This window comes from Saccoglossus kowalevskii, chromosome 4 (assembly GCF_978046115.1).
Source record: "Saccoglossus kowalevskii chromosome 4, keSacKowa6.1, whole genome shotgun sequence".
In the NCBI taxonomy this organism is placed as follows: Eukaryota; Metazoa; Hemichordata; class Enteropneusta; family Harrimaniidae; genus Saccoglossus; species Saccoglossus kowalevskii.
In genome coordinates this window covers 5,093,791-5,118,631 of record NC_140644.1, presented here as the reverse complement: position 1 = coordinate 5,118,631, position 24,841 = coordinate 5,093,791, and the positions used below count along the sequence as shown (strand labels likewise).

The 24,841-nt window shown below is 34.8% G+C and overlaps 1 protein-coding gene and 1 long non-coding RNA gene across 2 annotated transcripts in view; one reads left to right on the top strand and one right to left on the bottom strand.

The window, feature by feature from the left end:
• LOC100366978 (uncharacterized) overlaps positions 1–24,841 on the top strand; it is a 184,192-nt gene that overhangs the window by 62,537 nt on the left and 96,814 nt on the right. Inside the window, exons 4-6 of the mRNA XM_085497673.1 lie at positions 8,679–8,741; positions 18,685–18,774; positions 20,529–20,568. Of these exons, the coding sequence (XP_085353799.1) occupies positions 8,679–8,741; positions 18,685–18,774; positions 20,529–20,568 (193 nt within the window). The remainder of the gene's footprint in view (positions 1–8,678; positions 8,742–18,684; positions 18,775–20,528; positions 20,569–24,841) is intronic.
• On the bottom strand, positions 3,979–4,793 carry LOC146746210 (uncharacterized). The gene is made up of 2 exons (XR_014929076.1): positions 4,647–4,793; positions 3,979–4,152 (listed from the first exon to the last, which is right to left on the bottom strand). It is a non-coding gene; the product is annotated as an uncharacterized LOC146746210 (long non-coding RNA).

Below are 24,841 nucleotides of genomic sequence, written 5' to 3'. Positions count from 1 at the left end.
CGCAATTATAAACTTGTTGGTCAAAATAACCACCTTCATAGATAATTTCTCTCAGTTTTTCGGGAAAAGTTCTGACAGCGTCCATGTTCGCAAATCGAGCTTCGCCTTAGATTGAGACTGCGTGTATAGCGTGTCTTCTTTGCCATCGCAAGAACCACCCTGAACTGGCCTCAAATTCAAAGTCGTCATATCTGAGTTGTGTGCCTTTGCATTGGGTGATGGGACCAGAGAGTGGAGTTCTGGCAGACCGTTCTTGAAGAAATGTAAACAGCTTTATCGATGTCATCATTGTCGGACAATTTCGCACGTTTTTCTGTTCAGTCCCGCCTTATTGTCAACTTTGAAAACAAATTTACTTTTCATTTTTTACCCATCCATGAATAGTGGGCTCAACCACTGCTAGATCACGCGCAACCCTTAACTTGGTTTCACCTCTTCTTGACACAGTCAATCGATGTGAGTTTATGGCGTACGAACAGGCTGGATAGCTTTCGCTTTGACATGCTGCTCAATTAAGAAATAGAGATCAGATAATGAATTCAACCCATTGTAGCAAGTTTTTTAGAGGTATACCAAAATGGAACCGGTCGAGAAGTACGTACGGTCACTACTCGACACCCCCGTTGACACCTTGAGTAAGGCCGCCATCACCCATTGCATCTCAGCAATTGACGGACAGTGGGTGTTAAGTTGTCTCTTTAACGGTTAGTTAAAAACACTATGCCACGAAACATTAGTCTTTGTACTTCAAAACTGCTGTCAAAACACAATAGAAATTTTGGGAGCCATCCAAGTATCCGCGACTTAGCCGAATCGCGACTTAGCGAGGGGTCACTGTATTACATTTAAATATTACAAAATCAATGGCTTAGAACGATTTGCTCTGCCAATTTACGCCATTTTTTATTAAAAATTACTTTACTATCTCTGACCAAATATTTGTCTATTTCCAAACAAAATTTAAGATACCCACAAAAATCAGAGAAGAGAGACAATTTATTTTTTTGCTTACATTGGTATATATAGTAGCGTGTACATAATAAGTTCTGATTAATACATCTTGCATTTGTGTTCGCTCCAACCTAAAATTACAGTTATTGTATGATGATGGGTCATTCAAATATGATTGATTTTAATCATAGATACACCTTAGTCATTTTCAAAGTGTACACGGTATTAAGAGAGCAAATATGGATTTTATTATAATATTTATACAAAATGTTATATTTAAAAGATTTTTTTTTCAGCATGGTATTACTTTGTTTGTATCTCTACTGTTAAAACTTTTATATATTTTTTTTTTTTTTGCTCATTGATAAATTATTCAATGTAATGTATATTCTTAAGTAACATGTACACTGGAGTTTTGATTTTATTCAAAGTGTTGTACATTTGTACGAGAGCTTCTGTGATGAATGCTTCCAGTGCAATTTGTATCTTTCAAGATGGGCTCCCAGCTGTATAATCTTCTTTATAAATCCTTATACTAGTATCATGTCATCTGTTGATGCTACTGAGACTGCCAGTGCTGCGTGGTCTCTGATTAGTTTACAGTTCCCATGTTAATTTTAGCTGATTTTAGTCAGTGTTATCCGTGTTAACAAGATTCAGTCAATTTAACCAACAGCTAGTTGTATTGTTTTGCGTAATGTCATCATTGAAACTCAATTATCTAAAGTGACGTGCCTTTTTAACAGCTTCCTGCTTCCGTTTCGCTTATGACCTAATTTAAAAATAAAAATTGAATTTTCCATTCAAAAACTAAAAATGTTTGCTGATAACAATCACTGTTTGCTCTGCCGCACACATTACGCATATGAAGACGTTAGTACATACACTATGCCCATACAAGGAGTGTGAGTAAATATCTTGATGACGTATGTAGCATGCATGACCCTCAGCTTTTTAAAACTGTCAGTCTTCAATCGTTAAGTTATGACAGCTTGTATCTGTGTGACATCAGTGTAACAATAATAGTAGTAGTTGCATTGAATTGAGTGTTTTTGTTTGACGTCATAGTGAGTTGCTTACGTGATAATACTATTAAACGAAACCTATGGATGTTGTACTTGCATTTACTAGTACTACTTATGTATTTTTATCCTTATATTTATTTATTTATTTGCTTGCTTGCTTGCTTGCCTGTTCGTTTGTTTGTTTGTTTGTTTGTCACAGTTTTTTTGAAAGGTTTAGGTTCATGCTCATCAATTTTGGACTTTTTGGACTAATTTTGTCTCTGTGTATCCATGTGTCCTTGATCTGTACCTGTGTCTCCACATGCCTGGGAACTCAATACATATCCTACAGCTTGGGTTGCATATGCAATTCTTTCAAGATCAAATTCAAGATAACCAATGATATTGATTTAAAACTTAAAATGCTAAGTCAATAATTCCCACCATTCCAAAAATGCTGAGTCACTGTACTATCACTGTGTGCACCCTGATTAGTCCCTGTTTGGATGCAGTCCGAAAATGAGGACTTGTGTTTTGACCTCCGTGTGTCCGTGCATGCGTCCGTGCATGCGTACATCCGTGTGTTGCGTCCAGACTTGTATTTTAGAAATGCCTTTTTTGTGCTAAAAATCATCAAAATCATGCATTTTTCGGCTGTTTACAAATGAATTTTGTTCAAACCTTGTACATACGTTGAACATTATATGACCTTGATGCACATCATTTTGTTTTATGATCTGATTCAAGATGGCAGAATGGCGGCCATTTTTGTGCTAAAAAATCATAAAAAGCAAGCATTTCTCGGCTGTTTACAGATGGATTTTGTTCAAACTTATATACATTTATACATTAGACATTATGAGACCTTGATGCAACTAATTTTGTTTTTCAGATAAGATTCAAAATGGCCGACTGGGGGCCATTTTGTTTTAATGAATGTGGTTCTTGTGTCATATTTCTGACTTGCTTTGACTGATTATGTTCAAATTTTAAATATTCATTATACATCATGTCATAGATAGACAGATATATTAGTTTGGCCGAATGGTGGCCATTTTTGTGCTAAAAAATCATCAAATATCAAGCATTTCTGGCATTTATGGATGGATTTCTTTCAAACTTCGTACATACATTGGACATTACGGGTTCCTAATGCACGTCATTTTTTTTTCCAGATCAGGTTAAAAATGGCTGTCTAGCGGCCATTTTGTTTTAATGATTGGGCTTCTAGAGCCATATCTCTTTAATGCTTTGACTGATTATATTCAAATTTTATATACATGTATATGCTATACATCATGTTATATATACCGTACATGTATATATATATATATACCGGTACATGTATTCAAAATGGCTGATTTTGAATGCTGTTCCAGAGCAATATCTCTCAATATGGACAAGTACTTGTTTGACGATCAGATACAAATGTCAATCATTTTAATGTTAAAAAATCATATTCCTGACATGGTTATATTCCAGCTATATTACTATAAACAAAACTATATATCTTAAATTTGATAACTAACTGGGACTGTGCCATGCGTGGCTTGTTTGGTAATGGTTCTGAGTGGGTGTGTTGACGGCATCGCTAAGTCAGTGTACTATCACTGTGTGCACCCTGATTTGGTAATGGTTCCAAGTGGGTGTGTTCGGCATCGCTAAGTCAATGTACTATCACTGTGTGCACCCAATCTGATTAAAATCTGATGTAGTGTACGGGCTTTAATTATTTTGGCTATAAACTTATTTTAATTTTATTTTTTATTACTTTTGTTATTAATGCCCTTTTATTTTATTATTTTACTTTGATTTTGATTTTGTGATTTTTTTTTAGTTCTGCCCTATCTACATCTGATTCGACGCCTATGTAAGTCCCGTTCAAATCTCGCGTAAGTAACAGCCAATCACAGCCCCCTTTTATACAGGCTGTCGGTTGCTTACTTTTCAGTGTAGCGATACTCTACGGGCAATCTTTCTGTACATTATATTTTGCCCACTTGAATAAACCATTAATAGAAAATTGCTAGTATATTTTTATTTGCAAAAGAAATTCCTCAGCATTTTACAATTTTTGTCATTACATTGAATATTTTTTTCACTTCCAACAAATGTGTACACTTCCAGATACATCTTCGCCAGCCAAGGTTCGTTCATTCAGTCATCGCTTCAATTTTACATCACTGAGCATAATTATCTAGAATGAAAGCAAAAAAATAAGTAAATTGTAATGATTAGAATACTGTAAACAGCTATAGTAAACAATGCAAACTGATTTTAAATTGTATAGCGGTCACCGGCCCACGGCATCGACGCAGAAAATTGGAGCAAACAAATATTTCCTGATCAATTTCAATGTGTTCCAAATTAAAAATATTTTATTCCAGTCCAAATCAGCTCAATTACTTTAATAAAGAGTTATTTATAATGTACAAAATGTTGATACAATTTGATGAATATTTACAGCTACGTCTTCAATACCGTAGACGATGTTGGCCTGATCGTCAACAAAACATCACCCGTCTCCAGGGCAGGCGACTGGAAAAAGACACTGGTATTCGGTTGAAACGGTGGAAACAAAATCGTCACTCCCAGAATAACTATGCAAAATAACGATCTAAAGTCGAACCATTCGAGCCACAATATTAACATAAAAATGACTTTCGTTGCATTTGACAATGATAAACTTACCGTAAAGCCGTGTTATTCTCGGTCGCTAACGTCGGTATAATCCGCCATTTTATTTTAGTGTTTGCCACCCGACTCCGCCCGGTGACGTCATCATGTGCGCTATAGAAGGAGGTCTGTGATTCGTTGACTAAAATCGTCGATAGTGGGTCTCGTGTTGACGGCATCGCTAAGTCAGTGTACTATCACTGTGTGCACCCTGATTTCGTAATGGTTCCGAGTGGGTGTGTTGACAACATCGCTAAGTCACTGTACTATCACTGAATACAGTGATTTGGTAAAGTTTGCGAGTGGGTGTGTTGACGGCACCGCTAAATCAGCGTACTATCACTGTGAATACAGTGATTTGGTAAAGGTTGCGAGTGGGTGTGTTGACGGCACCGCTAAGTCAGCGTAATATCACTGTGAATACAGTGATTTGGTAAAGGTTGCGAGTGGGTGTGTTGACGGCACCGCTAAGTCAGCGTACTATCACTGTGAATACAGTGATTTGGTAAAGGTTGCGAGTGGGTGTGTTGACGGCACCGCTAAGTCAGCGTACTATCACTGTGAATACAGTGATTTGGTAAAGGTTGCGAGTGGGTGTGTTGACGGCACCGCTAAGTCAGCGTACTATCACTGTGAATACAGTGATTTGGTAAAGGTTGCGAGTGGGTGTGTTGACGGCACCGCTAAGTCAGCGTACTATCACTGTGAATACAGTGATTTGGTAAAGGTTGCGAGTGGGTGTGTTGAAGGCACCGCTAAGTCAGCGTACTATCACTGTGAATACAGTGATTTGGTAAAGGTTGCGAGTGGGTGTGTTGACGGCACCGCTAAGTCAGCGTACTATCACTGTGAATACAGTGATTTGGTAAAGGTTGCGAGGGGGTGTGTTGACGGCACCGCTAAGTCAGCGTACTATCACTGTGAATACAGTGATTTGGTAAAGGTTGCGAGTGGGTGTGTTGACGGCACCGCTAAGTCAGCGTACTATCACTGTGAATACAGTGATTTCGTAAAGGTTGCGAGTGGGTGTGTTGACGGCACCGCTAAGTCAGCGTACTATCACTGTGAATACAGTGATTTGGTAAAGGTTGCGAGTAGGTGTGTTGACGGCACCGCTAAGTCAGCGTACTATCACTGTGAATACAGTGATTTGGTAATGGTTGTAAGTGGGTGTGTTGACGGCACCGCTAAGTCAGCGTACTATCACTGTGAATACAGTGATTTGGTAAAGGTTGCGAGTGGGTGTGTTGACGGCACCGCTAAGTCAGCGTACTATCACTGTGAATACAGTGATTTGGTAATGGTTGTAAGTGTCTTGTAGTGTCAGGGGCTTTCTAGTTTTTTCATAGTGATTGAATCAGTAACGAAATAAAGGAAGTCATCTCTCACAGGTATCACCGTTGTGTTATGTGTCTCAGTCCACATTTCTAGCTGTAGCAATATCTATTATGTTAAGCTAGCTATTGGTAACTCATATGCTTCTCAGGTCGGAATCTTTGAGTACCATGGAATGTTTGGGCTAGTGTAATTATTGCTTGTTGTACACTCTGTAAAATAAAATAAAAGATGAATTGTGAATCGGAGAGAAAAACAATATTTTAAATTGGCTGAACTTTCACTAAAGGTGAAATAGTTTTAGCCACAGTGACTAAAACCATTCTAATGTTATTCTTTGCAAGTTAATAGGTTGTTTGGCCATTTCACAAACATAAAAAACATAAAATCATTAAATATCAAAATAAATCATTGCAACAATTGACACGATAATGATAGAGAATGGAACACTATATAAGGGGTGGGAATCGCGTCTTATGGCTGCCTTGCTCTTAACGAGATCTTTGTGGACATTCACATTGAAGGTCTATTCACCATTGACCCCTGCAATTAACCTGGATAGACATTTTGTTTGTCAAATTGTGTTCGACACGGATTGCTGAAACATTGTGATAGATATTATATGATACACATCTGTCTTTTTTGTGTGTAGAGTAAAAAACCCCGGAAACTTTGAATAGTAAACATTTTAATCCCCATTTGTTGATTTCTGCCTCTCAGTGGATGCAGTCTGTATGTGATTAATAAACTGTTGGAAAAATTATGTTTTAATGGCAGATTGTAAGTGGAGATTTACAACTACTGTAAAATCTGTATTAGAAGTTGTGGCTTCTATTAAAATGGTACAATGCAATAGAGGGAATGCGGCTTCTATTAGAGCAGTCACACATATGAGAAATAGTGAATTTTTGGTTCTCAATTGTTCAAAACAAATGGGTATGAGTTCTGTTCCAAAGGGATGTGTCTTCTAATGCAGATTTCACGATACTTTCCATTTACAAGATTACTGTAGAATACTCTATTTTTGCTTGGAATCAATTTTCGCTATTTTCGCTGAAAGGATTATTCAATGAAAATAAATTCCAGCAAATATACATTTTTTCCTTTGTTTTACATTCAACTTGTCAAAAATCAGTGAGAATAAATTCCATACAAAACACTTAAAAAGTGTTTTCAGTGAAATTAATTCCAGCTAAAATAAAGTATTCTACAGTATTTAGGTGCAAAAAAGTACCTGGAGAAAAATTGTTGTAGTAGCTAGACAATTTGCCCAGTTACTGGCTTGTAATAAAAGTCTGGTTTACGGTCAAAATAAGTTGTATTTTAATGATTCATTATACAATACTTGTAACTTGTTTTACATGTACTTTTTTGGAAATGCGCTTCTAATAGCGCAAATACAGTTGGTCTCATTGGAGGCTATATTATACCCAAGGTAACCACTATGATACTTTAATTTATTATGTTTATTAGTTTATTTAAAGGCAAGTATTTTTATTGTTTGATTGCCACTCATGGAGAAAATTATGCAAAGCAAATGAAAAACTGTAATCTAGTGTACGCCCTCTAGTGGTGGATAATAGTGAAGATTGAGTAATTGATTTTTGGTATCATGCGTGTCGTATTGAAATGAAGTGAGATTCACTTTATCACGTAATAATCACTAGTGGCATTCCTCTCTGTTCACCCACACAACATATACTACTACAGCAGCTAGCATAAGACATCTCATTCCATGAGCATTACATCCGCCAGTCACGCATGCCTCTAATTTGAATAAACAATTTAATTTATTCATGGTTTGAGTGAAGGAATTGGAACGAAATGAGTGGCTTACGTTAAGCTGTAAAACGTTGATTTCATGATGAGATATTGATAATTTGCTTTGAGACATTCATTATTATGCTGTATCCTATTATTTTTGCAATTCCTGTAGTTGTTTCTAAGCAGGAGATTGATGTTCAGGTCTTACACTGGCATTCTCTGATTCGTAAATTTTAGATGTATGCTACTTTGGGGAAATCATGAACACTGATATTAGGTATCGTAATATATAGGCAGTGTTGTGGTGATGTTGAATTCCCTACTGTTTGTTGCACCATTGCATATTTATCATCAATCTTTGTTTCATTATTGTCAGTCTTTGACGGTCATTGGCCTTTTTTCAACTTATTTCTTGTATAATCTTATGAATGATTTCAGTAAAAAATCAACATGATCATTGTCAACAAGATTTACCCATATATAAATCAAAATATGTGTTCCACAATTTTTTCGTGATTCATAAAGCCATGTGAATCATAAAATCATAAAGTAAAAAATATTGGGTGCTAAACAGTAGAAATAAATATTATTTTATTACAACACATTGATATGAAAATACTTTTCAGACTGAACAAAATGTCCCACAGACTGTGGTGTGTATATTTTCACTATTGTCATGATTTCCTAGCTCTTAATCCTTGATATTGCTTTTCAATGTAAATTTCCTGATTATGCTTAATTCTCAAATGATCCATCTGTCATCTTATTTCCTGATTATAACATTTCACTTGGTGTTTTCTCATCTCTTGTCACTGTGCTTTTTCTATAGCGTTTTGTCAAAGGTGACTTGAAAAAGACAATATTTTTGTTTTAATTCGCATCGTAATCTCGGCAGCTGTCGTCAAAATTGATCTCTTTTTGGCTGACGTATATTTTGTTTAATTTCAGGATGACAGCCTGAATAACCATCAAATTGAAGGAATCCAGTGTGAAGTGGAGACTATTCTTAAAGTAAGTGCTGATGATTCGGTGTTTTGTCTGTTTATTATTAATATAAATAAGATAACTATAAAATGTCACTTAAAAAAGTTAAGTGCTGTTCACAGGTGACAAAGACGTTTTTAAACCATATTGTACTATTGATTGCGTCCCGCGATACCAAAAGAAAATTCATTTCTTGAATGCAGTCATGGCTAATATGTTTTGAAATGTCACCACCAGACTTGTCATCTCTGCTCTGACATCATGTGTTATGTGTTTAAATGATGTGATGGAATTGACAACAATATTTTAAAAATCAATTTGTTATCATGTGTAGCTTTGACACCAAGTTCAAGTTTTCCTTGAATGTTCATACATCCCCCAAAAAATTCTGAATTATCTTTGATGGACTGAAATGAAAGCAAAATTAAAAACAAATTGAACGATGTTTACTGATGGCATCATTTTAAAAAACACTAGTATTATCATATTGTCTGTTTACTAGATAATTAAAAAATTGCTTACTTTGACCTTAGAAAAATCTCTAATTTTTTAACCACATGTGAAATCAAATACATTTTTTCTGTCCATCAAATTGAATGACTTCACAAAAAATTAATCATATTACACATTTGTTTGTGCTGTCATTCCATACTGATACTATTGAACAGTTGCTGAAACATTCCCTAGGTAACGGTGGTGGATTATTTTGTAATCGCGCAGTAATTTGTTTCATTCATAAGGGACCTAGCCTTCAGGGGTTTTAAAAAGATGTACTGCCAATACTGTATTCTCACTATTAGTAGCATATGTGTATCTTCAATAATATTTTCAGTAAACTTACCCAAAAGTTCTTACAGTTATCTTAAGTGAAGAATTATTCTTAAAATAAAAGTAAAATAAAATAATACAAGATTATTACCAAGTGAAGAGAAGCTAAAGCTGAAATTTTAATCATAGAGTTGGGTTTGGAAGAATATCAGTACATTTTTGATTTCTTTTTTTTTTTCCTGTCACATCACTCTGTGCCTGTTTATTGGTCTTTATTTAACACTCCCTATCTGATACATCAAGTGTAGTTGGTAATACTATTGTGACATTCTTCTTAATGGGATTGTTTCAATGTTGATAGATTGTCACCCCTAGGGACATCTTGCTCACAAACTTTTTTCACGTATCTTTTTTTTACGGTTTTCCTGTGGAATGGATGTTTGGGAATTTTCTGTGTTTTGTGACTTATTGATCAAACAAAAAATTGTTAGATCGGTGGATTTCCTGGAAATTCAAATTCTGTTTTTATATAAGAGGAAATCATGTATGTGTATGAGGATGGTAATAATGTTTCTACTTTAATCTATTTTTTAGTTTGTGTTTACAAAAATGTGGTTATTTTAATCAATCCATGAACAAATAATTATTTTTGAAGGTAGATGAATTGTCAATGAAAAATTGAAATTGTGTGTTTTGAGTGGTTGAATTATAGAGTGGGCTTAACCTTCTAAACAGCAAAATCAACTTTCATCATTTTTCACAAAATAATCATGTTTATTATTGTTTGTTTATCAATATATATATATATATATTGATGAAAAGCCAGTAGTAGATTAGTTACACTTTGTCCCAAATACATACAAATTTTGGCAAGAAAAACCCACTGTAACTAGTAGTAGTATGAAGTGTGTGTGTGTGTGTGTGTGTGTGTGTGTGCGTGTGTGCGTGTGCGTGCGCGTGTGCGTGTGCGTGTGCGTGCGCGTGTGCGTGCGTGCGCGTGTGTGCGTACGCGTGCGCGCGACTGTTCCACTGCTATCTCAAGAACCATACATCAGTTTTTGATGAAACTTGGTACATAGATGCTCTGAACTAATGCTAGGTTTTGGTTAGGTTTTGGTTAAAATCCATGCTCGTTAATTACCTAATTTGCATGATAATTAGCTAATTTTTAGCTGTTCTATGACTGTTTCACTGATATCTAAAGAACCACTCATTGGATTTTGATGAAACTTGGTACATAGATGCTCTGAACATATGCGCAGATTTGATTAGTTTTTGGTAAAAATCAGTGCATATTAATTACCTAATTTGCATGACAATTAGCTATTTTTTAGTGGTTCCATGACTGTTCCACTGATATCTAAACAACCACTCATTGGATTTTGATGAAACTTGGTACATAGATTTTCTGAACTAATGCTAGGTTTTGATTAGTTTTTGGTAATAATCCGTGGATACTAATTACCTAATTTGCATAATGATTAGTCAATTTTCGGTTTTTCCACTGATATCTCAAGTACTAATCATCACATTTCAATGAAACTTGGTACTTACATACTCGAGGACTATGCAGAGATTGATTGTTTCGGATAAATATTTGTGCATATTAATCACCTAATTTGCATAATTAGTTAATTTTCAGCTTTTCCACGGGTATCTCAAGTACTAATCATCGCATTTCAATGAAACTTGGTACATAGATCCTTTAGGACTATGCAGAGACCTGATTAGTTTCAGGGTAAATAATTGTGCATATTAATTACCTAATTTGCATAATTAATTTTCAGCTTTTCTACTGATATCTAAAGTACTAATCATCACATTTCAATGAATCTAAAATTATGCAGAGACCCAATTAGTTTTTGGTAAATATTTGTGCATATTAATCACCTAATTTGCATAATTAACCAATTTCCAACTTTCACACTAATATCTCAGGTACTACCAGTAATCATCACATATCAATGAATGTTTATACATGGATGCTGTAGGACAATAGACAGACCTGGATAATTGTGGGTTAAAATCTGTACATATTAATTACCCAATTTGCATAATTAACCAATTTTAAGCTTTCACACTGATATCTAAAGTACTAATTTCCATTTTAATGAAACTTAGTACAAAGATGCTCTAGGACAATGTACAAACCTAATTAGTTTGGGGTAAAACTCTGTTCATATTATTTCCCCAATTAGCATAATAATTCATAATTTTTTGGTTCTAATCACATTTCAATTAAACTTGGTACATAGAGTTTTTGTTACATTGCGCAGACCTCATTAGTTTTACAATCAAATCTGTTCATGTTATTTTCTGATTTGCATAATTAGTTTTCAGCTAAGTAATTTCAAATTATATTTAATGTGTCTCCAATACTCTCAGCACATGGGAGTTCTTTCTAAGCTTTCTTTGATTTATTATTGTTTTGACTGGCTACTATTTGATTTATACTACATCACTAACTAGTAAATTAAATAATTTGTTATCAATAATAAGAAATATTATTTGAATTGCTAGAGCAAAACAACAAATTATTGATTAAGAACAAATCAGATGATCAAACAAATATTGAGATTACAATATATGTAACATTAGATGCAGCTTTTATGTCTTTCTCTGGCGTAATGTTACTTTGAATGGTTTCTCGGTCAAGGCTTTAATCATTGTATCCCTCCAGCTGTGTATACAATCTTTTGTCAAGTCATGTTAACTGAGGTGAAAATCCATCTAACTTCATTGTCGCTTCTGGTTTGGTTTTATACTATGCCCAAAAATGTTAATTAAGTTTTATTGATTGTACTAATACATACCATGCTGGTGTCGCATGTGTAATCAATAATCCCATCTGCTTGTTTTGACTTATTTGGAGCACTGGAGAGACCAGGAACTTTGTTTTCACTAAGCCAATTTATTTGTTGCTTGTTTTGTTTGTTTGTTTGTTCTCTCAAAACATACAATTTGTCAAATACTAAAATGAAAGAAGACGTGTATATCTGGTCATTTCCTGTAGGCAATGAAAAAATATATTTATTAGTCCCCGTTCGGATGCAGTCCGAAAACGGGGACTTATGTTTTGCCCTGTGTGCGTCCGTGCGTCCGTGCGTCCGTGCGTCCGTGCGTCCGTGATCACCTGTATCTCGAACATGCATGGACCGATTGAGTTCAAACTTCACTCATACATCACACATTATATGGGACATATGCACATGCATTTTTTTCATGATCCGATTAACGATAGCCGAATAGCGGCCATTTTAAGGCCGAAAATGCATCAAAATCGCACATTTTCACCATTCCGGACCCGGATCTCAGTTATGCATGGACGGATTTTGTTCAAATTTGGTACATACATTAAACATAATAGGACCTTGATGCACGTCATTTTTTTTTTTGGATCGGGTTCGAAATGGCCGACTGGCGGCCATTTTGTTTTAAAGAATTCAGTTCTGGATCCGTATCTGAGACATGCTTGGATTGATCGAGTTCAAACTTCACACACACAAGGTACATCATGTCACAAATATGTATGTGCATTTGTTTCATGATCTCATTAACGATAGCCAAATGGCGGCCGCTTTAAGGCCGAAATTGCATTGAAATCGCACATTTTCACCATTCCGGACCCGGATCTCAGTTATGCATGGACGGATTTCATTCAAATTTGGTACATACATTAAACATAATAGGACCTTGATGCACGTCATTTTTTTTTTCGGATCAAGTTCGAAATAGCCGACTGGCGGCCATTTTGTTTTAAAGAATTCAGTTCTGGATCCGTATCCGAGACATGTCTGGATTGATCAAGTTCAAACTTCACACACACAAGGTACATCATGTCACAAATGTGTATTTGTTTCATGATCTCATTAACGATAGCCAAATGGCGGCCGCTTTAAGGCCGAAACTGCATTGAAATCGCACATTTTCACCATTCCGGACCCGGATCTCAGTTATGCATGGACGGATTTCATTCAAACTTGGTACATACATTAAACATAATAGGACCTTGATGCACGTCATTTTTTTTTTCGGATCAAGTTCGAAATAGCCGACTGGCGGCCATTTTGTTTTAAAGAATTCAGTTCTGGATCCGTATCCGAGACATGCTTGGATTGATCGAGTTCAAACTTCACACACACAAGGTACATCATGTCACAAATATGTATGTGCATTTGTATCATGATCTCATTAACGATAGCCAAATGGCGGCAGCTTTAAGGCCGAAAATGCATTGAAATCGCACATTTTCACCATTCCGGACCCGTATCTCAGTTATGCATGGATGGATTTTGTTCAAATTTGGTACATACATTAAACATAATAGGACCTTGATGCACGTCTTTTTTTTTTTCGGATCAAGTTCGAAATGGCCGACTGGCGGCCATTTTGTTAAAGAATTCAGTTCTGGATCCGTATCCAAGACATGTCTGGATTGATCAAGTTCAAACTTCACACACACATGGTACATCATGTCACAAATAGATATGTGCCTTTGTTTCATGATCTGCTTAACAATAGCGAAATGATGGCCATTTTAAGGCCGAAAATGCATCAAAATCACGTATTTTCACAATTCCAGAACCGGATCTCAGTCATGCATGGATGGATTTTGTTCAGATTTAGCACAATGTGTTGTACATATGCAGGTGCATTTCGGTCATGATCTGCTTTGAATGTATATGTCACTCAAATATGAACGGAACGGGGACGTGTCATTGACAATGACTTGTTTGGTAAAAACTACATTAAAAAAGTACATTAAAATGTGCAAAATCTTGTTAAACATTGTATTATTTATTTATTCATAGAATATTTCAGATAACAGTATGACATGGAATTGCTAAACATTTTGTTTGATTTACCCCAATATTATAAGTAAAAAATATTGGACTATATAGTGTAAACACAACACAATATGTTTCCTTTAGTGCTCTGCTCTTTGAAAGTGCGTGTTAAACAGACCTGCATACTTCCAAATATGGTATGCTTAAAACATACCAATGATGCTGCTGTTTCCATGGTATCTTTTGATGCCTAATGTGTATTAGGTAAAATATGGTATTGTACAATCAAGTGATTGTATATCCATGCTTGTATTGTGTTAAATGGCTTGAAATATGTACCAGTGATTAGCCTATTGTAAAGATGGTGTAAGGAATACACGCTTGTATACATCAATAAATCACACTTGGTATGTGTGTAAATATATTTTGACATGATTAGCACAAAGTGGGTGTCACAGCTACCATCTAACTCATCTGGTATTCTGTTGACTCAAATTATTTGCAAGCAAATCAGGTTTTTGTGAAGTTACGTAAATACTGCGCGTGGGTTTAGGCCAGTCTTTACAATATGATGTAAGAGCGCTTTGATGGTTACTCGTTTGCGAGAGATGCCATTCGTAAATTGCTTTGGGGTAAATTACTCAACCGATCAGAGAATGTTTTGCTTTCGCATTACAAGCACCATCATATTGTTGAAAGATTTAAAGAAAGACCCTGTACGGGCATTGGTCAGATCTATGTACATCTTTCACATTAAAAAATAAGTAAAAACATAAATGAAAGTGGAAAACTATACTGAAATATACAATATTCAGATTGTGCTGAGGTCAGAGTTGAAAGGTCAAAGTTCCTGCAACTTACAAAGTTACATCTGAAGTAAACATCTTTTCTAATGCAGGTATTTATTTTGAAGAATTTATTATGATGTAATGTATTCTTGTTTGATCTTTTAAAAGTTAAATAATTATATTTTAGCTGTGAAATGCATTAGTGTGGTTACCTCCATACAGCTTTAATGATAGCGGCATCTTCGTTGTGTACTCCACTCTTTGTTGCTATGAAATTAATCCAACAGGGATGGGATTTTGTATTAATTGAAAACGCTATCACACGACCAGGCACTCGTATATATACATTTACAAAGACACACCGGCATCTTGCCAGAGGAGGCATTTATGCATAATTAAAAACCTTGTCGTAGAAATTGATTTGCCATGACAATCCAAGAAGAAGTAAACCACCCCGAAGGGATAGAATATAGTTTGTGTATGAATACATCGTAAATGACAAGAAGTCATTCTTTGGTTGTTTATTACAGTCTCCTCAAGTGTGTCTGGTTCATCAAATTTATGATGATTTTTAAATCAAACTGACCTGTAGCAACCAACTTCGTTTGTAAAATTATTATTTCTTGTTTCAAAATCAGGTTTCTGTGATAATTCTGTCACCTAGTCAGTTTTTAGCACTTTTCACAAAATAAATCTACATGACTTATTTTTCTTTCAAAATTTTGCTCAAGATTAGTCAATTGGAAATCATGTTCAATTGTCAAAATTAACAAAGAAATTATAGAAATACAAAAAAAAAAATTGTTGCTGCAATGTTTTGAATGGAAAAATGATTAAAAAGATGATTGTATTAAAAGAGTTTCATAATTAATATGCGTTTTATCCATACAAACCAAATAATAAAGAAACAAAAATATGATATTAAATATTAATGATGTGCTTGTAGTGTTGTATTTTAACGGCTTTTAGTCTTTTCACATGAAGTACCGGTAGGTGTGTTTTGAATTTTTAATGTTGATTTTTTTTTTTAATGATATTTTATACCAATTTGATTATTTCAGGGAATTGTATTATTAATTTATTATTTTTTTCATGAAAAACCTACTGTGCTGATGATTGTAAATCATCCCCTACTGTTGTGTTTACCAAGAGAATCATCTTGGTATTAAATTATGTCAGGTCTGCGAGATCATCAGTGTGAATAAATATTATATATTAAGAAATATGTATAGCATAAAATTACTGGTATATGAATATAGAATTTCATTTCTTCGTTTTCAGATTAAAATTGCTGCTGATTTTGATATTACCTATTTATGCTCGAGCTATATTACCTATTTAATCTAGCTCATGCAATGAAAGTTTTAAAATTATAATTAATAATACTTACAGTGGACCTCTAAAACAAAGTGTAGCTGTATGTGTACTTGGTTCAAATTATAGAGAATATGCTTCTCCAGAACTTGTTGGATTAAAACATTATTCAAATTGTAATTATTAATTACTGTAAAAGGTGAAGGCATTTAACCAAACACAGCAAACAGTACATTCATTCAACCAACCACCCACAGCAGACAGTACATTCATTTAACCAGCCACAGCAAACAGTACATTCATTCAACCATGGAGCTTTTTTTAGCTCCATGATTTAACCAACCACAGCAAACAATACAATCATTCAACCAACCAACCACAGCAAACAGTACATTCATTAAAACAACCACAGCAAACAGTACATTCATTCAACCAACCACAGCAAACAATACAATCATTCAACCAACCAACCACAGCAAACAGTACATTCATTTAACCAACCACAACAAACAATACATTCATTCAACCAACCACAGCAAACAGTACATTCATTTAACCAACCACAGCAAACAATACATTCATTTAACCAACCAACCACAGCAAACAGTACATTCATTCAAACAACCACAGCAAACAGTACATTCATTCAACCAACCACAGCAAACAATACAATCATTCAACCAACCAACCACAGCAAACAGTACATTCATTCAACCAACCACAGCAAACAGTACATTCATTCAACCAACCACAGCAAACAGTACATTCATTTAACCAACCACAGCAAACAGTACATTCATTCATTCAAACAACCACAGCAAACAGTACATTCATTCGACCAACCACAGCAAACAGTACAATCATTCAACCAACCAACCACAGCAAACAGTACATTCATTCAAACAACCACAGCAAACAGTACATTCATTCAACCAACCACAGCAAACAATACAATCATTCAACCAACCAACCACAGCAAACAGTACATTCATTCAAACAACCACAGCAAACAGTACATTCATTCAACCAACCACAGCAAACAATACAATCATTCAACCAACCAACCACAGCAAACAGTACATTCATTCAACCAACCACAGCAAACAATACAATCATTCAACCAACCAACCACAGCAAACAGTACATTCATTCAACCAACCACAGCAAACAGTACATTCATTCAACCAACCACAGCAAACAGTACATTCATTTAACCAACCACAGCAAACAGTACATTCATTCATTCAAACAACCACAGCAAACAGTACATTCATTCGACCAACCACAGCAAACAGTACATTCATTTAACCAAGCACAGCAAACAGTACATTCATTCGACCAACCACAGCAAACAGTACATTCATTCGACCAACCACAGCAAACAATACATTCATTCAACCAACCACAGCAAACAGTACATTCATTTAACCAACCACAGCAAACAGTACATTCATTCAACCATGGAGCTTTTTTTAGCTCCATGATTCAACCAACCACAGCAAACAATACAATCATTCAACCAACCAACCACAGCAAACAGTACATTCATTCAAACAACCACAGCAAACAGTACATTCATTCAACCAACCACAGCAAACAATACAATAGTTCAACCAACCAACCACAGCAAACAGTACATTCATTTAACCAACCACAGCAAACAATACATTCATTCAACCAACCACAGCAAACAGTACATTCATTTAACCAACCACAGCAAACAATACATTCATTTAACCAACCACAGCAAACAGTACATTCATTCAACCAACCACAGCAAACAGTACATTCATTCAACCAACCACAGCAAACAGTACATTCATTTAACCAACCACAGCAAACAGTACATTCATTCGACCAACCACAGCAAACAATACATTCATTCAACCAACCACAGCAAACAGTACATTCATTCGACCAACCACAGCAAACAGTACATTCATTCATTCAAACAACCACAGCAAACAGTACATTCATTCGACCAACCACAGCAAACAGTACATTCATTCGACCAACCACAGCAAACAGTACATTCATTTGACCAACCAGAGAAGGTTTTACTATTTGGCTTGTTTGGAATATCTACTCGGAAATATTGTATAAAAAAAATTGATAGATTGCTTGATTCTGGGTTAAGTGATGCAGGAAATTGTTGTTTTAATCATGTTGACAGGTGTTGTAGACCTCAACATTTTATGAAGCTTTCAAGTTAACAATTGTGTTAACCACAAGTATGATTATCATTTCCTGTCGTATCTTGCAGCAGCTGTCATTTTTTTTAATTTCATATTTTTTTCTTTTCTCAACTTGTAGGAGATGACCAATCCAATAGATCCACTGCTGACAGCTATACAGACACCAAGTAAAGGCGGTGAACCAGCAAAATTTCCATTTCCAGCTCAGGTACTGTACTTGCATCTTAAATTATTTTCATCATTGTATTGTGTCATTTATTGAAGCATTGCCATTGATTTGCAAACTGTTATTTAAAACGCTGAAACATGTTTATTTTTTTAAAACAGCAGCTCGCAGATCATTGGTGATATATCTGCAGATTCTTGTCCCAAATAAAACCATTCTATTTAGGTTAACACAATTCTGTACTTTTAAATCTGAAAACGCCAAACGAATTTTGCAGTTGTGTACTTGAATCAAAAAAGACAAATCCTTGATGTTCAGTTTCTATTATTTATTTCCTGGGTATTCAACTGTGATTAAAACATCTAGAATATGTATTTTATGATACTTTATTTGGAATCAATTAACTGGAGATATTAGACACTCAAAAATGCTGTTTTCTGCATAAAATTATTCCAAGTCTTTATTTAGAGATTTACAGGGTTAGACTGGTTTAACCACCCGCTGATTGCCAAATACAAGCTCTGCTGTCAAATTAAAAAAAAAAAAATAAGTAAAACTTTCTAATCGTTTAGATGTTTATTCAGAAACAAATTAAGAAAAAGTATAAAAAAAAAAGGGCAAAGTATTGCATCAAAGTTTTGGTGGGACAAATTGTAGTATATCCCATTGGGTTAATTAGTCATAACAATACGTTATACTAGCATCATAGCAGTAGACTTAATGATATAATCCAATTCATTCCATGTCATTTCATCTGTACATTGATAACTAAATATAGATTAAATATTTTTTTGATTTTCTGGCTTAAGATGAGGTCTTTGAAATCATTGAGGCAGATGATGCTTTTTTTGTAGAATTCATCAACATGCTCAGCTTTGTCTTCTTCAATTATGCATCTCTAATCTGATGTGATGTAATTAGAGTCCTATCTGTGAGGGAACAGCTTTAATATTTTATCATTCTGGTGTAATGATGTCATTTGGAGTTGATATATATACGTTGTTAAATCAATCTGTGTTTTAGGATAAAATCTACCCAAATAAGCGATGTTATCCATAGTATTATATTGTCATATTTACATGACCTGATACGGCATACTGCCCTCAGTTTGAGGCCTTCCACCCCTTAGACTTTAATAGGATAGCCCATGGAAAAGCTGGAATCCTACTGTTTCTCTTTTCCTGTGTCAGTTTTGACATAATTTATTCTATTATATCTGTCATGGCTGCTCTGGATGACTAGCTTCTATAATGAGGCCCAAACCATTTGATTGTGGGAGTGGGAGGCAACATGCAACATGGGGGTCGTGATTTTAAACAAAGCGGGGCTTTTCCCAGACATCGAAACAAATGAAATTTTAAAAACTACAAAATAATAAATAATTATTTTGACAATTTTGTGTCATGCTAACAATAACCAGCATTTCTCCCTGTCAGTAATATCCTCACTTATCCCTCCATGGACAGTGAATTGCTCAGGCATTGCTGTGATATTGGCTTCTCTCTAAATGGCATAAATTTGATAGTACATATGGGTACAATTCAGCCACACAGGGTTAATTGTCTTTGAAATGATGCTGTAGAAATGACACTGTGTGTATTGCCGATATTTCTAGTCAAATATAATCCATTATCAAAATCAGCTTAAAAACGGACACTTATCTCAGTGCGGAGTTTGCGATGACGTCTCTGATGAGATCTCCACGGAATGTAACGTGGTAATTTATCACCATACTCAATATTATATTTATACTATTATAGCATAGAGAATAATTGTACACAATGTTGTCTCAACAGCAGGGCAAGGAATCACACGTGTCCCAGTTGTTCACTCACAGTAAGTACATACTTTTCTCGTCAATAAGGTGAATAATAGATACATTGCGAATCCATTATTCTGACGTTGTTTGAGTGATTTGGATGTGTGTGTGTGTGTGTGTTTGTGTGGATTACCGTGCAAGAGATTTTCTTTATATCACTCTGGTTGTTAGTGATGTATATAAAATGCAGCCGGTGAGTGATATCAAAGCTATAGCTATTGGCATGCTGGCAATGACGCTCTTCTCTCCACTGGGATCAACGTTTATAATCTGCTGCTGGGGACATGTACAATAGCTACACTGCGGTAATCAGTGCGAATAAAACGCATCGATAACCAATTAAATAAACAAATAAATAAATTAAACCTACCCTGGATTGGCGATCACTGTTAAGAGGGTAATTCATTTAGATTATGTTTGGTACTTAAAAAATTAAAAATAAAAATTAATTTGCTGATTAGTAGAATTCATGATATGTATTAATTCTTTTCATGTTTAATTATACTTTATATGTCTATTATATTATATTGTGGGTATGTTTAAACTAATTGTACACTTAATGTATCTTACCACTAAGGGATATTAATTATTATCAATAATATGTCATCAATGACATTGACGGCTTCTAATAGTTAACTCAATCATTATGCAAGTTTTACTACAAATACCCACAATGCACTTCATGCTTGCCTGACATTTGTATGCGCAGCATGATTTCATTTGTCATCTTGTCTTATGTGTGTGTTTTTTTTTTTAAAACGGGTTAGATGATTATACTTGTGGGTGGTGTCAGGTTAGTTTTGTGAGGGACATCTAAGTGTTTTTTTTTTGTATAAACATGGATCATTAATTATGTAGTAATTACTGTTATGACTAAATTTTCTATTGCTTTGTCTGAACAATAATTTTTTTCAAGTACATTCAGAAATAAAAAATCCTAACATAATCGATGGTTTGTTTTCATAATTAGATAAATTATATTCAAAAATGAAAAAAAAAAAAAATGGTATGCACGTCCCAGTAGAATTTAAAAGTAGTTTGAAATTTAAACACATGTAGGGATAGATGAAATATTGTTAAAGCTGGATAGTGTATGTCAGGGCTCTCCCTCTCCCATACCTCTACACCCCTATTAGTTGAATAAATGCAGACTGACAACTTATCAGACTGCAAGGCAATGTAAAAATCATTGTATCCTCCTGGGACATGACCTAGAAATATTTGTATAAGGTTAGAAATATCAGAAAATATTGAAGATATGGGAGACTACAAAATAACAAATATACTGGAAATATATTATTTCATATCTCAATTATTTATTGGTGTATATTTTACATTTAGGGTTTATGTTCTCTTATATCTGGACTAATTTATATGCTTTGTTGAGGATCATCCACATGTCATGGCAACAGTATGTGTACATATAGAAATTGACTCGGCTATGTTTCAGTCATTATGGGGGGGGGGGGGCTCTCTCTTCGTGATCCCTCATATGCTGGTTACCTTTGCTCTGTGCTATCTCTGTGTCACCTAACCCTTATGGGGAGTCCCCGGCTCCCTCAGTGTCACTTGCCCCTTATGGGATTCCTCTGGCTGCCTCAGTGTCACCCGTCCCTTAAGGGATTACTCTGGCTCTCTCTCATGGAGTTCTCATTGTCATCTCTTATGGGCTTTACCTGGCTTTTATGGGGTTTCTCTGGTTCTCTCTGTGTCGCCTCTTATGTAACCCCTTTTTGGAGTATATTCCCTTGGTGCTCTCTGTCACCATGAGGTTCCTCTGCATGACTATCACAAATTTCAAAATTATATTATTTCAAATTTACTGAAAATAATGATTCTGAAAAAATTAAATTAAAAAAAATAAGTTAATTTTTTAACTAATTTATTAAAAATCAAATAATTTCAACCTATCATATCTGGCAATCTTTTTTATTCGTACAATGTACTGTGAACGTCAGTTATCACAGCTGAAAGCAGAACACCTTTATTGACTGCTTCATGACAATCAAAGCACTTTGACAATTTCACTGTCATCTGGCTTTGATTGTCGAGATCACGACCTGTACAGGATAGATGTAAAATAACGGATGTATAGTGTAGTCATTACCATTTCAGTCTTGGATTAACCCTAACCCTTTGGACTCGGCACATTGCTCGCAGCATGTACTCTCAACCAAAACTATCTAATCTTCATTCCTCTTCTCATTAGCGATGATTGTTTGGACATTTTTTTTTATTACTCGTAAACATAAAAATACATCAGATGATTGTTTGAATTCAACACACACGTGCACAAAAAAAAAAAAAAAAAATAAACCCTTTGGAAAACAGCACTTCGCTGTCATGTTCTATATAAAAGAAAAAGTATTGTAAATTTTTATGCGAGGTAAACTTGCCCTCAAGGAATACATATACAGCTACAAACTGTAAGACGTGGGTTAGTTTATTTATTCATGTTTCTTTCTAAGTCTCATTTCCTCAGCTTATCCTGACTGTATTTCCTCCCTGTCAATCACCGGATAACCATTGAATTGTGATCAGCGGATGCAATAAACATCAACCAATAATATTGTTTTTTATTTTAAATTTGCAAGTTTGGATTCTACAATATTTCACTTCTCTCTGCTGTATTTCTTTAGCAGTAAATTTAGTTTTACTAAAAATCTCAAAATATATTATTAAAATTACATTATCTGAGAAATTTATATTAAAATATTTGCTATTTCGTGTTTTCTATTTTCGATTATCAAATTGACTAATATCTAACAATTCCATTGTTTGAGTTCGCTGAAACTTGTTTAAGAATTGACATTGCTAATATACCTGGTTCTGTAATTTTGGCGTTTGTGGTGGGTGGGGTGTGGGGTGTGGGTGGTGGTTTACTTTTGTATTCATTGCAAACTATTGTTAATAAACATTTCAGTTAGTAATGTGGGAATTTAAAAATTCATGTTATTTTTTGTAGTGATAGGTGATATAGAGAAAATTAAAATCGGGGGTACCAGAACCTGTTTCCATGGAAACAATGACTTTTTGCTGTTATTTTGCTATAGTCTTCGTCAATTTCTTGGTGGCCATTTGAATTTGGACAATCAGCAAAATCACACAATTAATAATCCAAAACTGCTTATACCGGTAGTTTGAATACCAACAGTTTTTTTCTGAAGAATTTAAAACCGTCAATCACAAAAAATTTAGTAAAGTCTCGAGGAACTTTTAACGATAATCAATAGAAAACAATAGTTTATTACCTGGTTTATTATTATTCTAAATGTATTCATTAGAGGTAAAAGTTGATTTTATATTACATATCGTTTTTCCACGTTTAACTCCTGTGTTACTTGTTCTGGTAGTTCATTGCACTATCCTGTGCAAGTAGTTTTGAAAACTTGTCACTATATGTATGCTTGGCTGGTTTGAGGTAGAATAGTATAAAGTAGTATTGCTACTTCGAGTGACAGACAAGCTGAGAAACATACTCACTCACAACTAGAGTTACAACAAGTGGATGGAGAATTGAAAAAAACACACGGATGTGTGCTTCACTGGGCACTTGGCTGGCCATTTTCAATTGCGATAGTTTCAAAACGGGGAGTTTAATTTGATAATGCATATGGGGATCTCAGCATGCCATTTCACATTATCACAAGCCTTTGTGCAAGATGGATGTAAGTGTCACGATTAATATTACATCAGAATGAGTTTCTGTGCTAATAACATTCCCATTATCACGAATACCTGCCATCTATTAACTCGTAAACAATGTTCAGCTATATGTTCGTTTTATTACTTGCATTGTAATAATTAGAGGCCCACTGTTTGTCTTGTAGCATAAAGTCTTGCGGATATGTAAAAATGGGTTGATAGCTAGCCATAAAAAAAAGAGAATTTCTATTTAAAATATCTTGATAACATCCGTCTCCAGTGGGTTGCGGTTGCCATCCCCTGTTTAGGTTAAATAGTGTGTGTGCCTATGTTTGTTCAGATCATGATAGGTGTTCAATTTACACACGATCACAGTATGTGGAGGTGTGACTGTTATGACATGATATGACCCTTCTGACTATGATTTCAAAACATATGCAAACTAAAATATAGACTGAATTGATTATACGCCTGTTTATATTTACTTATTAAATGTCATGTAATTATGTTGTTTCAGTTGTCAACACCCTCCCCCCTCCCCAATCCAATTTCCCAATGTGTTACTTTAACAAACAGGTGATTGGTTCTGTCATGTTAGTGTGCGATGTTTAAACATTACACCTTATGAAGACTGGGTTTATTTTA